The 20989-nt window shown below is 41.6% G+C and overlaps 1 protein-coding gene across 3 annotated transcripts in view; it reads right to left on the bottom strand.

The window, feature by feature from the left end:
• The window catches only part of tafa5l (TAFA chemokine like family member 5, like), a 45220-nt gene extending 24779 nt beyond the window's left edge, over positions 1–20441 (bottom strand). The window contains exons 1-2 of one of the 3 annotated variants that reach the window (XR_011690750.1): positions 19218–20405; positions 6143–6292 (exon numbers count right to left, since the gene is read on the bottom strand). Coding sequence is in view for 2 of the 3 variants with exons in the window: in XM_071475401.1 (XP_071331502.1) it covers positions 6143–6292; positions 19218–19314 (247 nt within the window). In the remaining variant the exon portion in view is untranslated. Of the gene's footprint in view, positions 1–6142; positions 6293–19217 lie in introns of all 3 variants that reach the window. The other 2 variants (XM_071475401.1, XM_071475403.1) reach the window with 2 other exon arrangements.
• Positions 20442–20989: the final 548 nt, after the last annotated feature.

Genomic DNA, 20989 nt, shown 5'->3' on the forward strand with positions numbered 1-20989 from the left:
CTGTGTGTGTGTGTGTGTGTGTGTATGTATGTGTGAGTGCACCAAATTCTGCATCCATCAATCCTGCAGGGTAAGGGAGGATGTTTATTAAATTTTCACTTCTGATTTGTAAGCCTTCCACCACCACCAACATGCCAATCATTTTAACAGGCAGTGGAAAAGCTTGAACACTGTGTTGTGATGTGTCATTTCTGTGAGTTTCATTAAAATCCAGTCAGCTGCACCTGAGATATTGCACGTGACAGATGAACAAGCAGACATGTGAAGAGGCAGATCTATAACTGTGCACTTATTTCATTTAGGATTTAGAAAAGTCAAGCAGCTGTGGGTAAAATAAATGCTTATCATCAATACTATAAAATATACACTATGTAATAATCCTTGTAGCAAACTGTTTATTTCAGTTAGTAAACAACTGAGGGGTTGCCATCAGTTACAATGATGTTGAGGAACAATTTAAAATGACTTAAAAGGTATAAAATATTAAAAGATAGATGGTAAAAAACAAAAACAATCAATTAAACCAACTATATTTAAATTACTTAAAATACACAATACAGATGGAAACGAATGGTACAAACAGAGGTTGAGTGGTTTGTGATCATGGATTTTATTTGAGCGAGGGTAACCAAAGAGTTAATTTTTAGTGTGCTTTGTAAAGACTTCCCAATGGTCGGAGCATAGAAATTAAAAGCAGATCTTCCAACCTACAGACGTAAGGGACTTGTAATGAAAAAAAGGATGCAATGATGAGTACTATCAACATCACCAGTAATAAACCTATATCCACCCATTCTACCCTCAGAAATCTAGCGATTTTAGTATGCGTAGAGGCATTTTTGGGAATACTTAACTCTGTCACTTTTCCAGCATGAACACACTACATACTTAAATTCAGTTGGAATTATGTAGGAGTTTATAGTATGAAACTGGGACACATCTAAAGTCCTTCCAAGAAAATTAAGTCACTCAGTAAATCTTTTTTGACCGCTGTCCATGGTCCTGATTCTAGAGCTGTCTTGGGTGTTCATCATCATTTGCGCTGGTAAGCTGGGTTCCTGCTGGCGAGGACTAAGGGTAAATATGTTACCTCAGCCTCATCATTTACCTCACCTCTTAAACTAATATTGTTGCAGATCCTGGTTCCTCAGTCTTGGAGACAGCTCATCAAGGGGCCTTTGTTCTTGTCAGCTGTGCAGAGTAATGTCGTTATTTTGATTCTGTAAAAGTTTTATTAAGTTTTCAATCATGTGTGGTGTGTTCTCTGTGCACCAGTGTCCTATTTAGCATTTAGCATCATTAAACGCCTCTACTGCACTCGCACTACTGCAAATAAAGACGGACTGTCCAGAACAGACTGTGCAGTTTTTATTGTGTCTGGCACCTGTAATTCACAACCTTTAAAAGTTATTAAAATTACTAATTTATTACCACTAAAGCAAAAGTGTTTCTTCTGCAACATTACTGTCCAAGATCAGTTTACTGTCTCTGGGCCTCCTCACTTTTTCATTCAAATGCAAATCTTAAGAAATATAGGAGGGGCTAAGAAAGTCTGACAATCACTGACACTCACAGCTCTGACAGATCACTGCTCCAGTGACTCTCTGTCTTATCAGTTAGTCTTGTTTTTTTATATATATATTTTTTCTTTTTTTATCATTTCATTAGACAGTGAGAGTGTAGGCACAGCCAGGAAACATGGGGAGTGGGAGTGTGCCATGTGACATGCAAATAAGAAGCCCTGCTGGAAGTGAACCAGGGACACTGCAGTTATATGATAAACAAAAGTCTCTTGACAAATTAATGCAAATGAGAGTTATATATGTGACTAGAATTCTATGAATTGTGGATAATATATATGTTGTAATATCTCTGGTAGTCGGACACCACCGGGAGTTGATTTCTATTTTTGTGTATCTTGATAGAGGGCATTTCACACATCTGAATGAATGTGAATGAGTGCAGTGCACAAGGCAACATCAAAAACAGAGAAGACAGAATTACTCATTTTTTTTCTGGACAAGCACATTTCCATTCCAGATAACACTAAAGACCTGGATATGGAATAAGCTGACAGTGTAATTAAGTGACTGTGCAGTTGACTTACTAACTCAAAAAGAAGGATTAATTACGAGTTACTCTTTAACTTAAAAAGAAAGCCAGGTTTTTCTATCTACACGTATGTTTCTAAAACCAGACATGGCTGAAAGTGAGGACTAATCAGATTACAGTTCATCTAATCACACAACATCAGGACAGAGCTCTTAGCCTTAGAGTGAGCTCACTCACTCTGTGATGGTTCCACTTTCATTAAAGGTCACTATTCCATCAGCACACATCTGAAAAAGGCAGTGATCCACTCCTGCTGCGGCTGTGAAAGAGTTATATTAAATTGACCCAGAGGACAGTGAGCCCTTGCTGTGTTAATAACAACTCACTAGGAAAAAAAACTGGACTATTGCAAGGCCTCAGTGAGGGATACAAATGAATAAACATGTTTATAAGTCAGTAAATTGGTTTACGTTCTTAGAGGGGCAAAAGGGCCTTTATGGGAATTCATATCAAAGGCAAACATAACTGAATATACTCTGAAGTAAAGGTCAGAGAGGATATCTGAACAGTGGCAGCATTAGACCCATTGCATTCTCATGCAATATGCAGAAATTCCACTTTAAAGCCATGTGATGATGGATACCATCTCAGCTGTCAGCAGAAAGCCTTTAAACGAGCCCGTGAGCAACAGGTTCCATCTTTAATGCACTGGATATTAATGGAGTGTAGGGTGTGGTGCGGCGGGAAGCCAGTAATAATCAATTTCCTGCTGCTGTAATCATAGTTCTCTGTAAGTTAATTAGCATCTGTTGAGTGTCTCGGAGAGGTGTCCGCAGCGAAGGAGAGGTGGTTAAAAGCAGCGTGGGAAGCGTGACATAGGCTGTGGGACTGTGGTCTTGTGTCAGGGCTATTAGATTAAGACCAACATGAGTCATTGCGTGATGGAACTAATGGTGCATCTGATGCATGTGACTGCGATATTGTGAGATCCAATCAGCATCACAGATTGACTGTGTCCACCTCCCCATTCCTCTCATCTGTCTTATCACCCTCCTCAAGATACTGCCCAATAACAGAGAGCGAGAGAGAGAGAGAGAGAGAGAGAGAGAAAGCTCTAAAGTATAAAATCTTATCTACAAAATGGATGAACACAGCACAGTCTCCATTACAAGTGATCTCAAGTCATTTGGAGTACATTTAAAAAACACCAGAGAGGAGGAAAACGGGATACACACTGAAAGAGGCACAAAGTGATATGCTGATGTCACAGAGGCTGCCTGGAGGAGGTCAAATGCAGACAATCAGTCACATACTTAAACCGTTAAACAGTCTAAAAGGCATCAAAAAGGCTGACACACAAAGTGATTATCGATTGGCTGTTTGAACAGCCAAATTACAATGGCAGTTGCTTTTAATGGAGAGAGGAGGAAACCCATACATTTTCTTCTATTGGACTTTTTTGGGAGCAGTTGTGCTCTGTTGCTGTTGCTGAAGCCTAGAATAGAAGATTTTCACATTTACATTTTTTGTCTGAGACAAGAGGGTTTCCCATCTTGTCAATTTTCATTTTTGCTGTTACCGTCTTCTTTCTCTACTTGTTGTACATATTACATTGGTTTGTTGTAGATTTAATCTTTTGAAATCAAACCGCCTCCACACTGCCAACATTGTACTTGTTCTGGGACTAATTCCTCCACAGTGGAGCCAGCAGCAGTTCCACTCTCTGCTGCATTCGGTGCCACTGAACATAGTCAGTTTGTCACAATATTATTAATGTCACGATAAGACCATAGTGTAACACCAGAGAGATAATAAAAAGAGAGGGAAAAAAAGGGACAATAGACCTTTTCAGGACATTTTGACATGTCACAGCAGCACAGGTGTAATTAATAACATTAATAACTACTGTATTCCCACTGGGGTGTGCCAGATGCAGGGCCCTGGTGTTGTATGCTGGCTCACTGGAATGGGACACACGCACAGAACAGAGACATCATTAATGTTAATAGTTACACCTGTGCCTCTCCCGTTATGATTTTTCATAATGTTCCTTTTATGTCGAAACGTCTGCCAGAAAAAGGTTTATGGTTTCCTTTGAAGCAGAATTAATGATTTTCAAATGTTATTATCACTGTTTATTCTTCTGTAATGTTATTTTTTAAAATGATAAAGTTAATCTTGTTAATCTTGTATTATATTAGTTTTATCTTAGAACTGGCGTGTTGTGTGTAGCATGACTCCTCTCTTTGAGGCCTTGAAGTTTTATATTTTTACTGGGTTTTCAAACATTTACATTTACTTTCGGCCCCAGCAGGCAGAAGGTGTGTGATGTATCCTGTCCCTGTGGTAGGTTGTTCTAATGTCACGTATGTTTTAAAAGGAGCTTTTAATTAGCAATAATTAACAGTAATTTGTTATGCACACCGCATTAGTGACACTGCTAGCGTGATTGTTTTAGTGAGCCATGTAGCTTCACAAAAAATGTCTGCAGTGTAGCTTGCTAACCAGCAGTTAGCTTAATTACTTGCGTCTTTGTTTTTAGCATTTTCAGAGCTAATTACCACAAAGCTAGCTGTGGGAGACCTCGTTTCATTTGGTTTTTACCAAGGAATGTCTGGTTTGCTTCACCAGCATTGCAGTACACAAGTGCTACACTGTGAAGAACAGACAAACCTTAAACCGGTGTCATGGTTCTGACAGACCACCAGCTTGTCTGCCGCAAAGGAACAGTGCCATACTTTAGGAAAAACGCTTTAAACTGAACTGACGGCGGGAACACACTGCCTGCATTGCCTGTGCATGGCGGCTGCATTGCTGACCTGCTGCGGCACGCGCTGCTGTGTGTGTGTTCACATCGGCTGTGTGTCTGCTGCATCGCTGCTACTGCCAGCTCCATCTTTCTACATAATGTTTGCAGGCTACTTGAATGTTGCATTTCTTTTCATCATAAATTAAAATGTCTCTAAAATGCCCTTTCTCCACATGCATCTGTTAAAATGGTTAAAAATGTATATTTTTATTATTTATACGTCTGTGTCATATTCAGATTCAGCGTAGTTATAGACAACTGTAGTGAAAGGTGTCAATTGTATGTAATGTTGCTGGCATGATGTCAGTATGACTGCCAACAGGTCTTTTCCCTGTCTATTTTTGCTGGGACACATGTGCGTCATGCATGAAAAATAGACGAGACACCAAATCAGTAGATCATGCGACGCATCTGTGTGTCCGCTCTAACCCATTAACATGGCCGCCACAATGAAAAGCAAGATGTTCTGCAGCCACCACACACATGCCACACAGCTGGTGTGTACCTGACCTCAGGCTTTAAGACTGGAAACAAGCACCTCTAAGGCTAAAGCCAGGTCCCAGTATTTCTGCTGAGCTAATCTAACTAGTTGCTTCCATGTAGCCTCATATTTACCACATAGACAGTGGTATCAGTGTTCTCATCTAACACTCAGAGAGAAAGCAAATAAGTGTACTTCCCAAAATGCCTAACTACTGCTTTATCTAAAATAAACATTTCTAATATAACTTAATCAACTTCATATTTACCACTGCATTATAAATAAAGCCATGAGTCAAGCATTCATCCAGCGTTCACTTGGTGCACATTTAAGGCAGCGTAACTGTAGTTTAAACAAAACCCCACTGTGCAAGTAAAAAGTAATCTAACACAGGGACTCATGCAATGGACCCCATAAAGAGAAGTATTACAGGGTTCTGACCCACTGCCAGAATGCTCTTGTTCATTTAGTACTAAAATATATTGGTACTACAGGTGAGACAGCAGTGGCTATGATGGGATTAGTAATGGCTATACTTTGAACAAAAAAACATCTAGTAAATTAAATTATAGTAAAATTTAACAGTTTCAAATGCTCCTGAGCAGAATTTAACATTTATTTATCCACAGAACTTGGGCTTTCTACTTGCAGCAAAAGTAAATAAAAGGAAAAACACATTTTTTCACTTGCCTCTCTAACCAGTTGGCCTGTTGCATCGACTCAGTCCAACTGAAGTCTGTAAAATCTGCCCTCCATTTGACAATTGCCCTCCACTAGGCTAGAGAGGTAACTGAACTTACCGTCTACACAGGCCGGCCTTGCCCTCGTGGTCCCGGCGATCTGGCCTCTCCGGCAGGCACAACGGGCTGTCTGCCTGGCGATGGTCCGTCTGGGAACGCTGCTGTCTCTGTTGAGCATCACTATCTCACAGGTTCCCACCGCCAACTGGCCTGCCAAACACAGTAGAACAAAGTACATCACATTAGCATAATGAGACTGTAATGGACATATTACAGAGGAGTAACTGGTGTTTGAAGGTAAAAACAACAGGCAGCCTAGACCCACAGCAGTTGATTACCCTCATTTAAAGTCTTAAATAGAAAAATTAGAAACTGAGTCCAATGCTTTAAAAGCAGCAGGCTGGACAGCTTCTTCCATTTTAATACGGTATGGCTGGTTGCTCCTGTGATAAAAGTGCCTTTTAAGTGATCATGTGGAAAACAAAAGTTCCTCCAAGAATCTGTTAAATGGACATTTTCTATTTGGTTAGTCATAACTGCAAGTTAACAAGCCTACCATTTTCAAGCTCCAAGATATGAAAGTGCTAAAAGGAAGAAACAGCAAACTGTCTGCTTTACTTTTCTCAGAGCTTTAGCGATAAAATCAAAGCAGTTTTTCTCACTGTGAACATGAATATATTCAGCAAATTTCATAGTAATCAGCCCATAACATTATGAAAATAACAGTATTGGTCATTTGCTTAAATGACCACAGCAAAGTACCTGACAAGGACCACAAATGCTCTGCGAATAAATACTGCCAGGGCAGAAGTCGGCCTGTATCATTATAGCACAGAATAACCTCCTCAGGAAGAGGTCTGGGTGGATGGTTAGAGTAACAAAATGTGTGTTTAACAAAGGAAGACCACTGTTTGTTTCTTGTGTTCTGCCGACAATCAGTGCTGGTTCTTTTTAACCACGATCTTGCCCTGTATTCTCAGATGGTAGTTTGTTCTCCATTTTCCTCTATACCGCCACCATGATTGTTTTGAGTGAATAGTCTCAACAGCTACTGAAAGGATTGCCATTTTGTTTTATGACTAAATACCTGCAAAACGAATGTAATTTGAGTTTAGTGCTAATTAGCAAATGCTAGCACGCTAATGTGCTACACTAAGATGGTAAACATGTTACTTCAGCATGTTAGCACTGCCAGTGTGAAAACAGTAGTGTGGTGATGTAGAGAAGAACAGCCTAACGGAGCTGCTATCATGACCGTAGTCTTGTTGCACTATATTATTGGCATTATTCTATTTCTATGTTATAATTTTATATTCATTATATTCGGGTGATATTTCGTGGGGCCTTTTTGTCACGGGTTAATTGGAGGAGAATTTTGGGAAATCAAAGCCATACCTTGACTTAGATCTCTTAATGAATTCCCTAACATAGTGTTTCAGATCAGTACATCCTACATTCAAAATCTCATTTTTCATTTGGCCGAGGGGCAACTAAATTACATTTTAAAATATTAAAAGTTCAGTTTTTGGATTTTTGATTTAACTAATGAATTATTAATGTAACTACTGGCTGAAATAATGTGTGACTTGGTTGACATGGCAGTGGCTGCGGGGCACCATGTTCCTACAAAAGAGTAATTTTCAAGCCAAGTGAAGCTCTACTGAGACGGCAAATGGACAGAATGTCTTAAAGTGATGATTACCTTGCTTCAAAATCTCTGCAGTATGTGTGTGTGTGCTATTCTTACACTTCCATCCATGCACAGAGAATTACTTCAGAGTTCTCCAGGCATTACAAATTGATGGATAACTCCCTGGCCAGGAACCTGTGGTTAACCAGGTTTTTGAGTTTAAAGTTTGTCGGGATATAATCTCTAAATTAATTATAGAAACTGGAGAAATCTACAACACACATGGGTGTTTTAGTAGCAAATGGACTACTTGGGAGAGGGAAAAAGTCAAACAAAAAAACATCTAAGAGTAAATGTTTTTCATCATCTTGAGTTTTTCATATCTGGGGACTTTTTCGAACTTTTTACTAAACTTTTTGCTTGACAAATTGCATGATGAAATGATTCTAATTTGATTCGTGTTCATCTGAAAAACACAAGTTATGAGATTTTGTTACAGCAAGAGTTGAACTCCCAGCAGTAAACATACACCTATGTCAGGGTGAAGAGATGAGCTTTGTGCCCAGAATTGCAGTTATAGCTCATGGAGGGCTCTAATGATTATTTCTGATGAGTCACACTGAAAACTTTCCAACAGCTACTGGGAAACAAAAGAAATGATGTTTTCACTGTTTGGATTTATTAAATGAACGCTCTGCATAGCCCTTTGTAGCTGACAATTTCACTGAACACTTAATGTTGAGGTAGCAGTTTAGTTTGGGGAAATTATTTTGAAACCCGAGGGGACATTTAATTGTCTTTTGTTTAGGCCTTTCTGGTGTGTTTGAGAGAGTTATTAACAGTTAATAGTCTTGTGTCTTATAGATAAACAAGCTTTAATCACAGTAAATTGCTTGAGGGTGTCTCTGCTACTTTTGAAAGCATTTGGAAAAACAAATGTTTCTGTATATGTAAATGACACGCTTGTCATTTAAAACCAAAGGGAGTTTTGCTGCAGCCTAAAATGAGCAAACTAATCAATAACCAACTAAACAATATTAATATGTGTGAATACATCAAATCTGATTCAGCCTGAGCTGCATTTCTAATCAAGTCTGATACAAACGCATTTAAAATTCACAGAATATCAACATATCCACTCTAGCTTGAACAGTAAAGCTCAGATAAAGTTGGAGGGAGACTTCATTCACCTTTGTAATGATCTGGAAAAAGTAACATAGTTTCTTCCTTCTTTTCTCTATTGAATGGAACACTGCCAGTGAAAGCCATTCAGGCTGACACTGAAATAAAATCAGCTCAGCGAAGGTAGATTAGAGAGGAGTCTGAGCTGCAGTTCCTTTAAGGTCAGTTTCTGGCATTCACCAACCATCACTCCTTTATACGGCCGCCTCCAGTCGCTTCCCAACACCCTCAAAGGTTCATTAAGGGAGACGTTAACTGCTCTATAGCATGAAATGACTGCAATAATGGCAAAGGTTGAAAGGACTGTTGATCAACACAAATGACTCATAAAATTACCTCGGCAGGTGCACTTTCGAGTTTTAGAGTCAACCAAGTTTCAGAGCAAGATATGTTGGATATATTGCACAGGATGATTTCCACTGACCATGGTGACCCTGTAACCTTTATTCAAGCAACATAGTAAAGTTAAAATGTCTCCTGGTCGTGGCCAGATTAACCTGCACAGAGGCCCTGTGGTAAAAATTCCATTTAGGCCCTAATGACCCTCATTCCTCCACCTCTCAAGAATGTGACATAACCTTTGAGTGGTGCCCATATTTACTGCATATCAGTTAGTGTATGGTAATTTTATTAAACCCAAAGTAAAAGCTGAGGTAGATGTTTAAAACCTACCTCTGGGCCTGAGTTTCTCAAACTGCTAAAGGTAAAATTCTGAACTTAAGTGAACAAGAAAAGTAAAAATCCTTCTCTTTTACCCCCACTCACAAGCTTAAAAACAAACTATTCATTTAACTTCTTTTGACTTAAAAATGCTTGAAAATTTAAGAGAGCCCCAGAGGTCAACCAGCACCTCTAAAGCTTAGTAATAAACACGTACCTCATTTAATCGCCTCAAAAACCTAAGTGCATAAATGGCAAGACTGTTTCTTGGCTCTCAGTAGTTGCCAGGCAACCAGCTGAGACTCCACAAAGTTACTAATCTTCTCATCTAACTGTCAGAAAGTGAAGACACATATTTCCCATAATGTTGAACTGTTCCTTTTAGGTCCTTATCATTTCAGTTCAGCTCATTTAGGAGTGGATATTCTCTGACAAATCAGTGGATCAAATTACCATGAATCAAGTGACACAATATGAATTTGCAGAGTTCAGGCCCTGGGGTGAGGGGGGGGGGTTTGCTTTTCCATCTCTGTAATCCAGCCTTGTTCCCGATCCTCTGTATGTCAAGTTATAAAAAGGCTGATTTTCCTCAAACTCTGCTGTCTATATCTATGGTCTCCAGAAGATGGATCTTACTCGTTTTTGTAATCCATTGTCAGGTGAAATTTCACTTTCAGCAATAGTTTGACCTGTGAAAAGCTATCTGGAAAACTACTGGCTGAATAGATGTTCGTGGACCCCAGAGAAAGGATCCTGACGTTGGTGAATCCCTGAACTTTTTTCTGGCACCACAACAACCAGGTCAAATTTTCCATTACTACAAGGGAAATAGCAAATCTAATGTTGAAATTGGCTGAAATCTATTGATTACCTTGACAACCTCTCCACAAGATGAAACTTTTTTTCATTTTCAACACTCCATGAGCTTTTCTTTAGCTCCTCTGCCACAACTTTGTACTTTCAAGGGCTTGTTACCAAGCAACATTTTTCCCTGTCAACAACTATGCTAAAGACCCAACTCCTGCCAGGCTAATAGAACAAATCTGCATCTCAATTAATGGATTAGTGAGTTGCTGTTCTCTCTGGCAGCCACACTTTGTGATTTAGCCCTGATAAGATTGTTGTGTTTTTACATAAAAATATTACCTAGACCAGCATTGGGAGTCATAAAACACCATCACCTCTACAAGGAACTGCAATGCACTTTTCATTTCATAGCATCCGCCACGCTGCCCATCCTTGTCCCCCACCCACCATCACCATCACCATCACCATCACCATCACCACTCAGCCCACCCTCCAATCTCTTTTTGCTGAGGCTAGTCGCCGTACACTTGGTGTGTGCTCAGAGGATAGAGGTGCCATCAGATATCAGTGCACCCTGCCATGTCTCAGCACTGAACAGATGAATGGGCTTCATGCAATAAGCCTGAAGGAGGAGAATAGTAAGGCAGAGGGGGGAGTCGAAGTGGGGAGTTGTGTAGTGTGTATGTGTGTGTGTTTGTGTGTGTGTGTGTGTGTGTGTGTGTGTGTGTGTGTGTGTGTGTGTGTGTGTGTGTGTGGGTGAGTGGGGGGGGGGGGGGGGGGGGCTTTGGAAAGTGCTCTTAGCAAGGGCCAGTGCTCCATCATATATACAGGAGTTAATTCATGTGACAGGGGGTTTCTGTCACTCAGCAGCATGAAGACACTTAGCCTTGTCTCTATTTCACATGATGACATGCGCATATGGCCGCGGCAGCAAAGAGCGTGCCCAGTGAAGGATGGCGGCACGTTGCTGTCCAGGCTCTGGATCCTGTCAGAAACAACATCTAGAGGGCTACAGGAAGCCGATACAGAGCACAGAGCCTGGCTCTCAGCGCTGACTGGCAGCCTGATGACCTTATCACTGAATCACAACACTATACAAGAGCAAAGTGGCCGCGCACATGCACACACACACACAGCTTAGAGCAAAGATGTGAGTCTGCACTCTACATATCAGCGCTCTGATCAGACACACTGCAGATCACCAAAGTACAGAAGCGCAAATATCTTAATATCTCTGCCTGAAATAGGCTGCCAGCAGTCCCCACAATCGCTTTCACAATGTTCCCCTGATGCAGTGTGCGTCATTGCAGGACTGAGAACTGGTGGGCATGCTGAGGCTATTAAACCCCACATACATCACACTGGCTGACCCTGACAACATACAGCAAATGCAGAAAACCACCAATTATCATCTTTCTGGTAAACATCGCAATTTATTCCAGCTGTTTACTGCTTGGTAGACAGTTATACTTAAAACATTCAGTTCACTCTAGCTTATCTTTTTACTTGTTTGTTTCTTTAATTAAGTGCAGATAACTTCATCAGTAGTTAGACCTAACTGATAAAATACCTTTATCAGATCTAACAGGCAGTCACACGAGACACAGCTCCCATACAGCTTAACCCAGACTCAGGGAGCTGTGCGAAAGCCTCTGCTTCTCCTCAGGGAATTTGCCATAAAATTATATGACAGGCTGCACTGAATGAACTATGACAAGGATTCCATTTCCATATTAAAACAATCTTCCTTTATAGATTGTAATTACTTGCGTGCTACTTAAGACAGGAGTGAGGTTTTACAATGTTTTATTGCAAAGGGTGCCTTTGCAACCTACAGTTTCAAACCAAATCTGTTAAATATTCCACTCCTTGTTAATCTAGCACAGTAACTTAACACATGGCAATATGCGTTGTATTTGGTATCACTCCCATTAAGACACAGCTATAGCACAGGGCTGTTCTGCACTGGCTTGGCTTAAACGCCCTGGAATATAACCAGTTTTCCCCAAGAGCCAATCAGACTCTAATCACTACACTGGCATACAATACAAGTCTGAGTGATTATCTTCATTCCATTGTATGTTTCCGTTTTGATAGAAGTGCCGTTCTCAGGGATGAAAATGGAGGTGCCAACAAAACGCCAGTTTAGAGAGCATGACAATCGTATTAACATATATCAAATCAGATATGAGTTCAACTGATCTTTTATGGAAGATTTAAAACATTGTCTGAGATGCTATAAATATTAATGATGCAGGTAATCACTCAGCACTGATTTGTAGTGGGTGCAGTTATCAAATTTCAAATGTAATGAGGACCGACTAAACCCCCTGATACCAAAACAAATGTTAAATCCAGCCAGATATCAGTAGATTTATGCCTTTCTCTTTGTGCCATTTAGCCTCATGTTTGCGGCTGAAACTAATGATTAAAGTTGAATGGACTGAAGTTTCTCATTCAACAACACACGAACACACTCACATTCCAAAGGTTGTGTGAGGTGCAATTTTGGGGTCAGTGTCTTGTGGATGGGAAATAAAACAAACCATACAATTAATGGACACCTGACCACCTGGTTGTAGCTCAGGTATGAGTGCCAAATTACAGAAAATAACAATAAATTGTTCTTTTCCTATCAGCTATCAGTCCATGACCCCAAAATATCTAATTTCTAATAAGAAAAGCAGCAAATCCCCACATGGATTTAGACGCCGGGCTTCATACAACAACCAGAATTAGATTTGTTCTGTATATATGGTTTATTTAAGAGAACTTGCACTCAACTATTTTCTGTAATGGTAAAACTGCTGCCTGCTGGTGAACATCCACCATTATAACACCCAACAGTGTAACATCACCTGTAAGGAAATGTTCTGTCTTCTATCTCCATGACTGACACGTCCCCTGGAGCACCTCCCATCTAAGTTGTGGACCACTTCTGTCTTCTGACAGCTGTGGTAGCATTTTCTCATTTTTCCTCTGCTTATGTCCAGCAGTTTAAGATGGGTTTGTGCCATTAAAAGAATTTGCTTAAGCTGACGGGAACACTTGTACCTGTTGGAAACCTCACAGAGAAGTAAGAGGTTTAGGATCAGAATAAGGGCTGCAACAAACACCTCTTTTCATTATTCTTGACCTCATTGTGTGGTCTTTAAAATGTTAGAAAATTGTGAAAAATGTAGGTGACTATGTCAAACAACACTCCAAAACTCAAAGATATTAAGGAAGGAATACCTGAAAGGAATGTTCAGCATTTTTGCTTTAAAAATCATGTCCACTATTAATTGATTGATGATCAAAATAGTTCCCCATTATTTTTCTGTCAGCAGACTAATCGATTAACATTCTTGCCCATTGTTTGGATTTTTCTTCTTTGATAAATGATTCAAACGAGTAATTGATGATGACAATGATTTTTCATTTCTTCATTTTCTGTCGATGAATTTGATTAATTGAATAAGTATTTCAGCTCTCTCATGACGGACATTAGCTCACCTAGGTTACTCAGTTTCGACTGCAGTGCTAAGACCTTCGTGTTCCCCCGTGTCCGTTCGGATCTCACTGCTCTGTCTGTGATTAACAACTCAGGATGACATCAAACAACAATCTTACTTGACCGAGCATATGCTAGTCAAGGCAGCCACAGCCAAGTGCATCTCATTACCATAACACCATTTGACAAGTACGGCACAGTGGGTAGCATGTAATAGGACACCAGGTGAGGGAGGCAGATGTTTGACTGATCCCGTGCTATACGCTTCCTGACACCACTGTGCTGCTAAACAAGTAGGGCATCAGAGCGGGGGTGTGAAACATGTGCTTTATATTAATGTGCTTGGTTTAAAAGGATTTCATATAGCATTTGAATACTCCACAGCAGTCCGATCAATATTTATGTAAGTGAACAACTCTCTGCTGAAGTCAGAGGACCTGTAATGGAACCTAAGAGTGCAATTTAATCTGAAGCTAACAGAAATGAGTCAGGAACAATGGTAAAGGGAAGAGTGGGAGCAGCTGCGGTGACTTCTGGAGATGAGGGGTATGTTATGCTATTACAGGATGAAGCTCATTTATCTGTAAGCAGTAAAATAAGCACTGTGTTGGCCCACAGTCAGCCCACCATTTATTGTAGCAGTTCCAGCTCTTACATCCCGATGACAATACTTGTTGAGGTTTCTGCTCTAAAAAGCCCTTCACATTTGAGTCTGTGTTGTGTTCAAATGTGGGAACTTTTAAAGCTGCACCAAGCATAACTTTTATGCAATCATGAGCACCCAGTGGGGCTGCAGAGTAAGAGAGGAAAGCACTGCACCCCCGCTAACTCTGATAGCAGAGATGTGCTCTATTTGCCCAAATTTAATTCTCATGTCAGGTGTGTATACTACTCCGCCCACAGAGAATGACAAATTGAAACTTCCCGTAGCAGCGGTAGGATGGCGCTCCCTCGGGAGGAAGCCGCACTCAACAGCGTTAGATTGTTTCCTCTCTCAATGGAAAGCAGGAGTGTGCTGTACGGCTTGCTAATGTCACTTTACAGGAGTTCAGTTTTCTTGTACAGTTACCACTCACTAACACTCAAAGCTACCATTGTGCGACATTGCCAAGGTCAGTGTTGAAATAGAAAATATTCCCCTTACATGCATTCCACGCTAGGACTGACAGTGTCATTCAGGTCTGGCCTTAAACTTGTCTTGTACAGTGCATATGATGGAGGCCTCTGACAGATTACTGTTGCAGTAATGCAGCACAATCCAGGCTGCAGAGATATTACAATAAAGAGTATACTCAGACAAATGGGTTGTGGATGAATACAGGCTTGAGGCATAAAGAGTAAATGTGCAATATGGCTTGCAAAAGCAAACAGTAGCTCTGCTGAATGTAATGCAGAGAGGGCTGTAAAGCTAAGGTGACTCACTTCAAATTTGACTCAGATAGCCCTCCAGGATGCCCTCCTACTTTAATGCATACACAGAGAAAATGGTGAGCATCAGAAGACCATTATGCCCCCATAAGTACGGCACAGTAATGTGCGATTGTGTGAACTGTGAGCTTAATATTCAAGCACAGCCCTCGCAGAAAATATGATCATGGCATCAGGCAGAAAATAGAACAGGACACAAGACTGAAGCAACATAACTCAAATCATTTACACCACTCTGCCAATGATGGAGCAGTTTCAAGCCCAGAGCTTTCTGCAGAGAAAATAACAATGCAGAAATACACTGAGCGGTGCACTACACTCGACCACAAGGGAGGTCAAAGCTGATGGCTAGAAAGAATTCATATTCAGGGAGCTATGAGATATGAGCTTTGTGTGCTGCCAAATTGATTTAGCTGTAAAAATTCTTTTCATTTTGTTCCATAAAGATGCTCACACTTTTACAGCTCCACTGCCTATAGAAGCAGGCCTCGACGATTTGCTTACAATTTACAGCCAAGGTCATAATCAAAGCAGGTCTCCCCTTGCATGCTTAATGCTGCCTTGAAGAAGACTGGAATGAAAATCATCCTTTTCACTTCAAAAAAGTCTGTAATTCTCTGCTACTCTGATTAGTTTAATGCTTGGATGGATAGCCCCATGCTCCCTGAGTTAAAAGAGAATACCAACCGAAGATTTTTAAATTCATCATTCTAGTACCCCATGAAGACTTCATGTCTCCCACACAGGAGCTGAATTGTCAAAAATGGAAAAAACCCAGCTGTGAATGCATCCAGGATAATTTACCGGGACAAAAATCAGTTTGGTCTGTAAATCATATTTGGACAGGAAACATCACACTGTCTACATCGGTCTGTCATCAACGGAGCTCTGTAGTGATTGTTAAGCCAAAGTGAGTCGCCTCAAAATTTAGTGACACAGCCTGTGGATGTATCTCGTAAAACGTGTGCTGTCATTACCATCGACAGCTTGTGCTGCAGATCAGGATGACAGGATGGATTGTTGTGTCTGTGTCTCCGCTTCAGGACATTGTTGTTTGTGTTCAGAGGCACTGGCTGGATTCTTCAAACACATCAAGTGCCATGTTATTTATGACATGGGCTGTAAAAAGCAGCATTATTATGTGTGGCACTAATATGACACCAAGTTTAGTAAATACATATGTAGATTCAAATTCAAGTCATTTGCTTCTTCTAATCTATCGTGTTGTATTAATGATATTGGCCCACATTTCAAATAGAAGTATTTTTTGCTGAACAGAAAGTGAGACATTTTTTAGATTATTCGGAAAAAGCATAACTACTTATGCTAAGTAGTTAGCAAACAAACTGAGTGCCAAACACGAGAGACTTAAAGCTGCATTAACTGATTTCTTAATGCAGCACAACAACTGACAAATTATCCATTTGAAATGGTTGTTGCACTGCATGTGTTAGCTAAAAGCTGCCTACTCATGCATCCACCAGGCATGGAGCAGCATTACCATGAATTTGGTATCGTTTTCTGGCTACCTCAGGAATGCAACTCCAATATTTACTCCCCTCTAAACTCCTGCCACCTTATTCTTCAGCTGCTAGATGCTCAGTTTTTATTCACCAGCTCGAAATGAGACTGGTGAAAGAAACGTTTGTCTGCTTGACAACCAAAACAATGAGCTAAAATAGGTTAAAAAGCTCTAAAATGCTCAGTTCTCTGTGGCTACATCAGCCGAAACCTTTCTTTTGTTCCAGTTAACATGAAAATATTTTTAGTGGAGCTTTAAGCTTAACAGCAAATCCAAAAAAGATGCTGTTTGACTGGCAGGTGATCTTTGGAGTGCAGTACAGAAACACTGCAGCAGTGAGTGCTTGCCTTTGTATCTAAGAGGAAAGAAAATTTGGGGATTGCTATTTCATCATTTGATCATTTCAGCAGGAACGTGAGAACTCTTTTTCACGCTTCCACTTTAAGTTGAAATTCACTCTTGGCATTTGAATTCTGTGAGCTGAGCTGACCGTTCACCTCCAAACTTACAAATGTGGGTAAAAATTCTCCATCCACCGCCACCTCTGCATACCAGCCCAAAGGTTTGTGGTTGACAAAGCAGAGAGAAGTTGCCACCGCTCTGTGACTGCACCACTGAACCGGAATGTGATCCAGTGAGGAAAATCCAGACATTTCCAAATTTATTGTTGAATAAACTGGCAACGTTGAGAGCGGCTGACAAGCCATTCATCGTGACGGGCACTGGCCCAATGGTGTGTGCGGACAGGGCTGCTGCGCTTTGATTTCCTGTCCTGGCCGCCATGACAGATGAGCTATGGAGAGGGTGGAGGCGATGCAGCCACTCACCACCACAAGGCTTCACCTATCTGTCCACTAGCTCACCCACACTCGACGTCGCTTCCGGGGCCCCTCAAGCATCATGGAGATGGAAGGAGCAAAGAGTTGGTATCTACTCATGGAAAGTGAACTGTCCAGTCGACAACAAACAAAAATACTGAAAACAGAGTCTTATAATATCTGATGACATGATAAACTACTTTTACAGCAGCACTGACTGGTCAAAGCAGCCGTTTCAAAGGGGTATTGTGGTAGGATTTGAAGATTAGAATATCGGATTAAAAATATTACACACTTCATTCTTAAAATTCAGCTCAGAGTGAGCAACATACAGAGAGTGTCAAAGTTCAAACTGTATCCAGAGTTTTTCACTATCAGGCCAAACACAGGAGAATCTATTTACTCCAGGAATATGAAGGGTAGTAAAGTTCACAAGAGATTGATTGAGTGATTTAGTACAATAACACGCTAATGAGATCATTTTCAGTTGAAAATGAGTCAATAATGGCTGAGGGAAGGGGAGGGCTGCTGTGGCTCCTCAGATAATATGCAAAGGTTTGAAAGACGGCTCAGTTCAGGGGGTGGCAATAAGAGGCTGGTGACAGTAGCATTCTTGCAGAAAACACTGCAAATTAGAGGCAAAGGAGGCACATTTCAGCACACAGGCAGTTCATTTTTCACATCAGTGTCTACTTTTGTTCCCGGCAAGCTGCCAAAGACATTGATGTAGGCACTATCCCTCCTCCACAGCAGTAATTATGCTGCTGGCCAATGCTTGATTAAAAGATCTAATCTACAAACTTAGTGTTCAACATCTCCCAACGAGTTCCAGTGCTTTAAGCCTGTTCTCCGTGTCTTTGACTGCACTGGAATCCAAAATGTTTTGTCATGGACAGCAGCCAATGAAGTGCAGGGAAACATCCTTTTACTTTCTATTCTGTGTCAGGGTGAAGGTGTAATTGCACCAGTCAATGTATTATTCACGAGGAAAGCATGGACTGGATGGATATAGCCTTAACCTGAGTGAAAGCATACAGCTCCAAAGGCAGATGTCTGGCTTTTTTTCTGTCTGCACCAGGAATTAAAACACAGTGTTTTGCTTTTTCATCTGAAGCTCAATCATTCCTTCACCACATTATAACCCCAAGCAGCCTTCAGCATCAGAATATGAAAAATTATGAGGTTAGTTTGGTAACAAGGTTACAACTATTCAAAATTAACTGTTAAAACTTTAAAAAGTCTCCTTTAAAAAAAAATATGGTCATTATGATATATTTTAATCTCTTAGGAATTTTATACTATGTTGTTAGGTCCAATAATGTGACTGTACACTGTTCTCTCTGCAGGAATATTATAATAGAAATAACAAATCAGATCAAAAAATACCACAAGGTACAACAAGGTCACCATAAACTGACGAGTTATGGGCACAGACATGTTACAAGTCCCTGTGCGGCTGTTTTATTGGACATTATGGGCATTTTTCCACAGGATCACAGCATCTGACCAGAGCATGTGCAGCTGCATCCCAACAAGAAGCCCTCAGAGACAATGGTGCTGCTGACAAAGTAATAAATAGCTGCAAGTGTCCTTACCCTCTCTGAGCAGATGGGAGTAGATGAGCCAGAGGAGCAGCAGGCAGCAGAGTGACGCACCTCCACCTGCGGAGAGGGTCTTCACTCCAGACTGCATCCTACACCTTTAGCCTTTTAGATTATCCAAACTTTGAACGCTGGTGCCGCTTAGATGTCAAGCAGATCAGGGCAAGAGTGGCTAATCCAGTGGCGTCTCCACAGCCTGTCGTCGGCATCCATTTTGAGGTTATAATAGGAGAGGGACTGATAGTAATCCCCCCTTGCTTTTCAAATTCCCTCGGTGAGCCGCATATCCATCCAGGCTGCTCAGCACACACACATGCTACACACACACACAGGCTACAATGTCACCAGATCTGGCCAAGTTTACGCAGCTGTGGTTTCAGGAGCTGAAATTCACAGGCAGATTTCTGCGGGGGGGGAGAGAAAAAGAAAACTGGAAGTATGAAGATGAAGAGGAGTGAGCAGCAGCAGACTCCCGCAGTTTTGATCCTCACTCTGAGATGCTGGTAGTAAATTCAGCCACTCAACAGCCTCTGAACGCCGCTGTCACCTCGTTTTCTCCTCCTCTGCGCTCCGCACTGTTATTATTATTATTCCCCAACAACTTCTGCACCGAGCCGGGCTCTGTGCGACTCTACAGAGAAACGCGCAGGTCAGCCCTGGCGGACATGACGAGCACACCAATCGGCACGGAAACTTGTCCCAAAACGCATCACTCCAGCGCCCAAAACCCGGCGTTTGAAGAAAGAAAAAAACAGCTATAGGCGCAGATGCGTCATATGTGGCCACATATGCACAGCAGCGCAGGAGGAAATGTCACGTCAAACAGGAGCGGCGGATCTCACGCAGCGCACCGCCGCCGGACAAAAACGCACTCTGAGCGCGTCAGCGCAGGCGGTGCGGTGAAAGTTGGCCACTCTTGTCACCTGTATGAGCCTCTGTGGAGGCTCTGGAAAATTCTCAGCGGTGATAAACCAGCCCCTCGGCCCCGAGGAAGAGCTCCCCACCTCGCAAAGTCAAGTGCTGGTAAGAGAGGAGCGCGTCAACCCAGCCTCATTCTGTCCCGCTCGGCTCCATTTGCATGCAGGCGAAAGGGAACAAGAGGATTTCCCCCTCTTCAATCCATGGAAGGAAACGCTGCTGCTGCTGCTGCTGCTGCTGCTGCTGCACACTGAGTTGCTTTGAGTTACAGTGTTTCCATCCACTCTCTCTCTCTCTCTCTCTCTCTCTCTCACACACACGCACACACACATAAACACAGTGTCCCAATTCCCTCCTCAAAGTGGCAAAAAAAAACTTTGAGCTCCCAGCTATAAATCCCACACTGGAGATGATGATGCTTATTCATACACATGAAGATGTCCCATCTCAGTCTGTAGGGAGACACAAAGCAGCACCAGGCTCCCCACACTCTGACACCGTACTTCTCTCCATGTCTTTATGCCCTGTTTCCCAGGTGGAGAACGCCCTCGAGGGCCACATGGTCTGGGGACAACTGTTAACATTTAGCACACTAGCATTCTGGGAAAATGGTGAGGCGTTTGCTCCTTTAGAGGACTGGTGTTATAGCATGTGCAGGGCCTCAGAGCTCTTCATCGCACAAGTTACATTATTGCATAGTGCGTAATATCACATCAAGTCTCAAGTGTGCTCACAGAGGGAGACATGCTTCCCTGAGTGTGTGTGTGTGTGTGTGAGAGAGAGAGAGAGAGCTAAAGCTTTGCAGATGCCCGTCTGTCTTCTGAAAGAGCACCATTTAAGACTCCCCT

This window comes from Trachinotus anak, unplaced genomic scaffold (assembly GCF_046630095.1).
Source record: "Trachinotus anak isolate AG129_WGS33_773 ecotype Australia unplaced genomic scaffold, CSIRO_AGI_Tana_v1 ptg000004l, whole genome shotgun sequence".
Taxonomy (NCBI): Eukaryota; Metazoa; Chordata; class Actinopteri; order Carangiformes; family Carangidae; genus Trachinotus; species Trachinotus anak.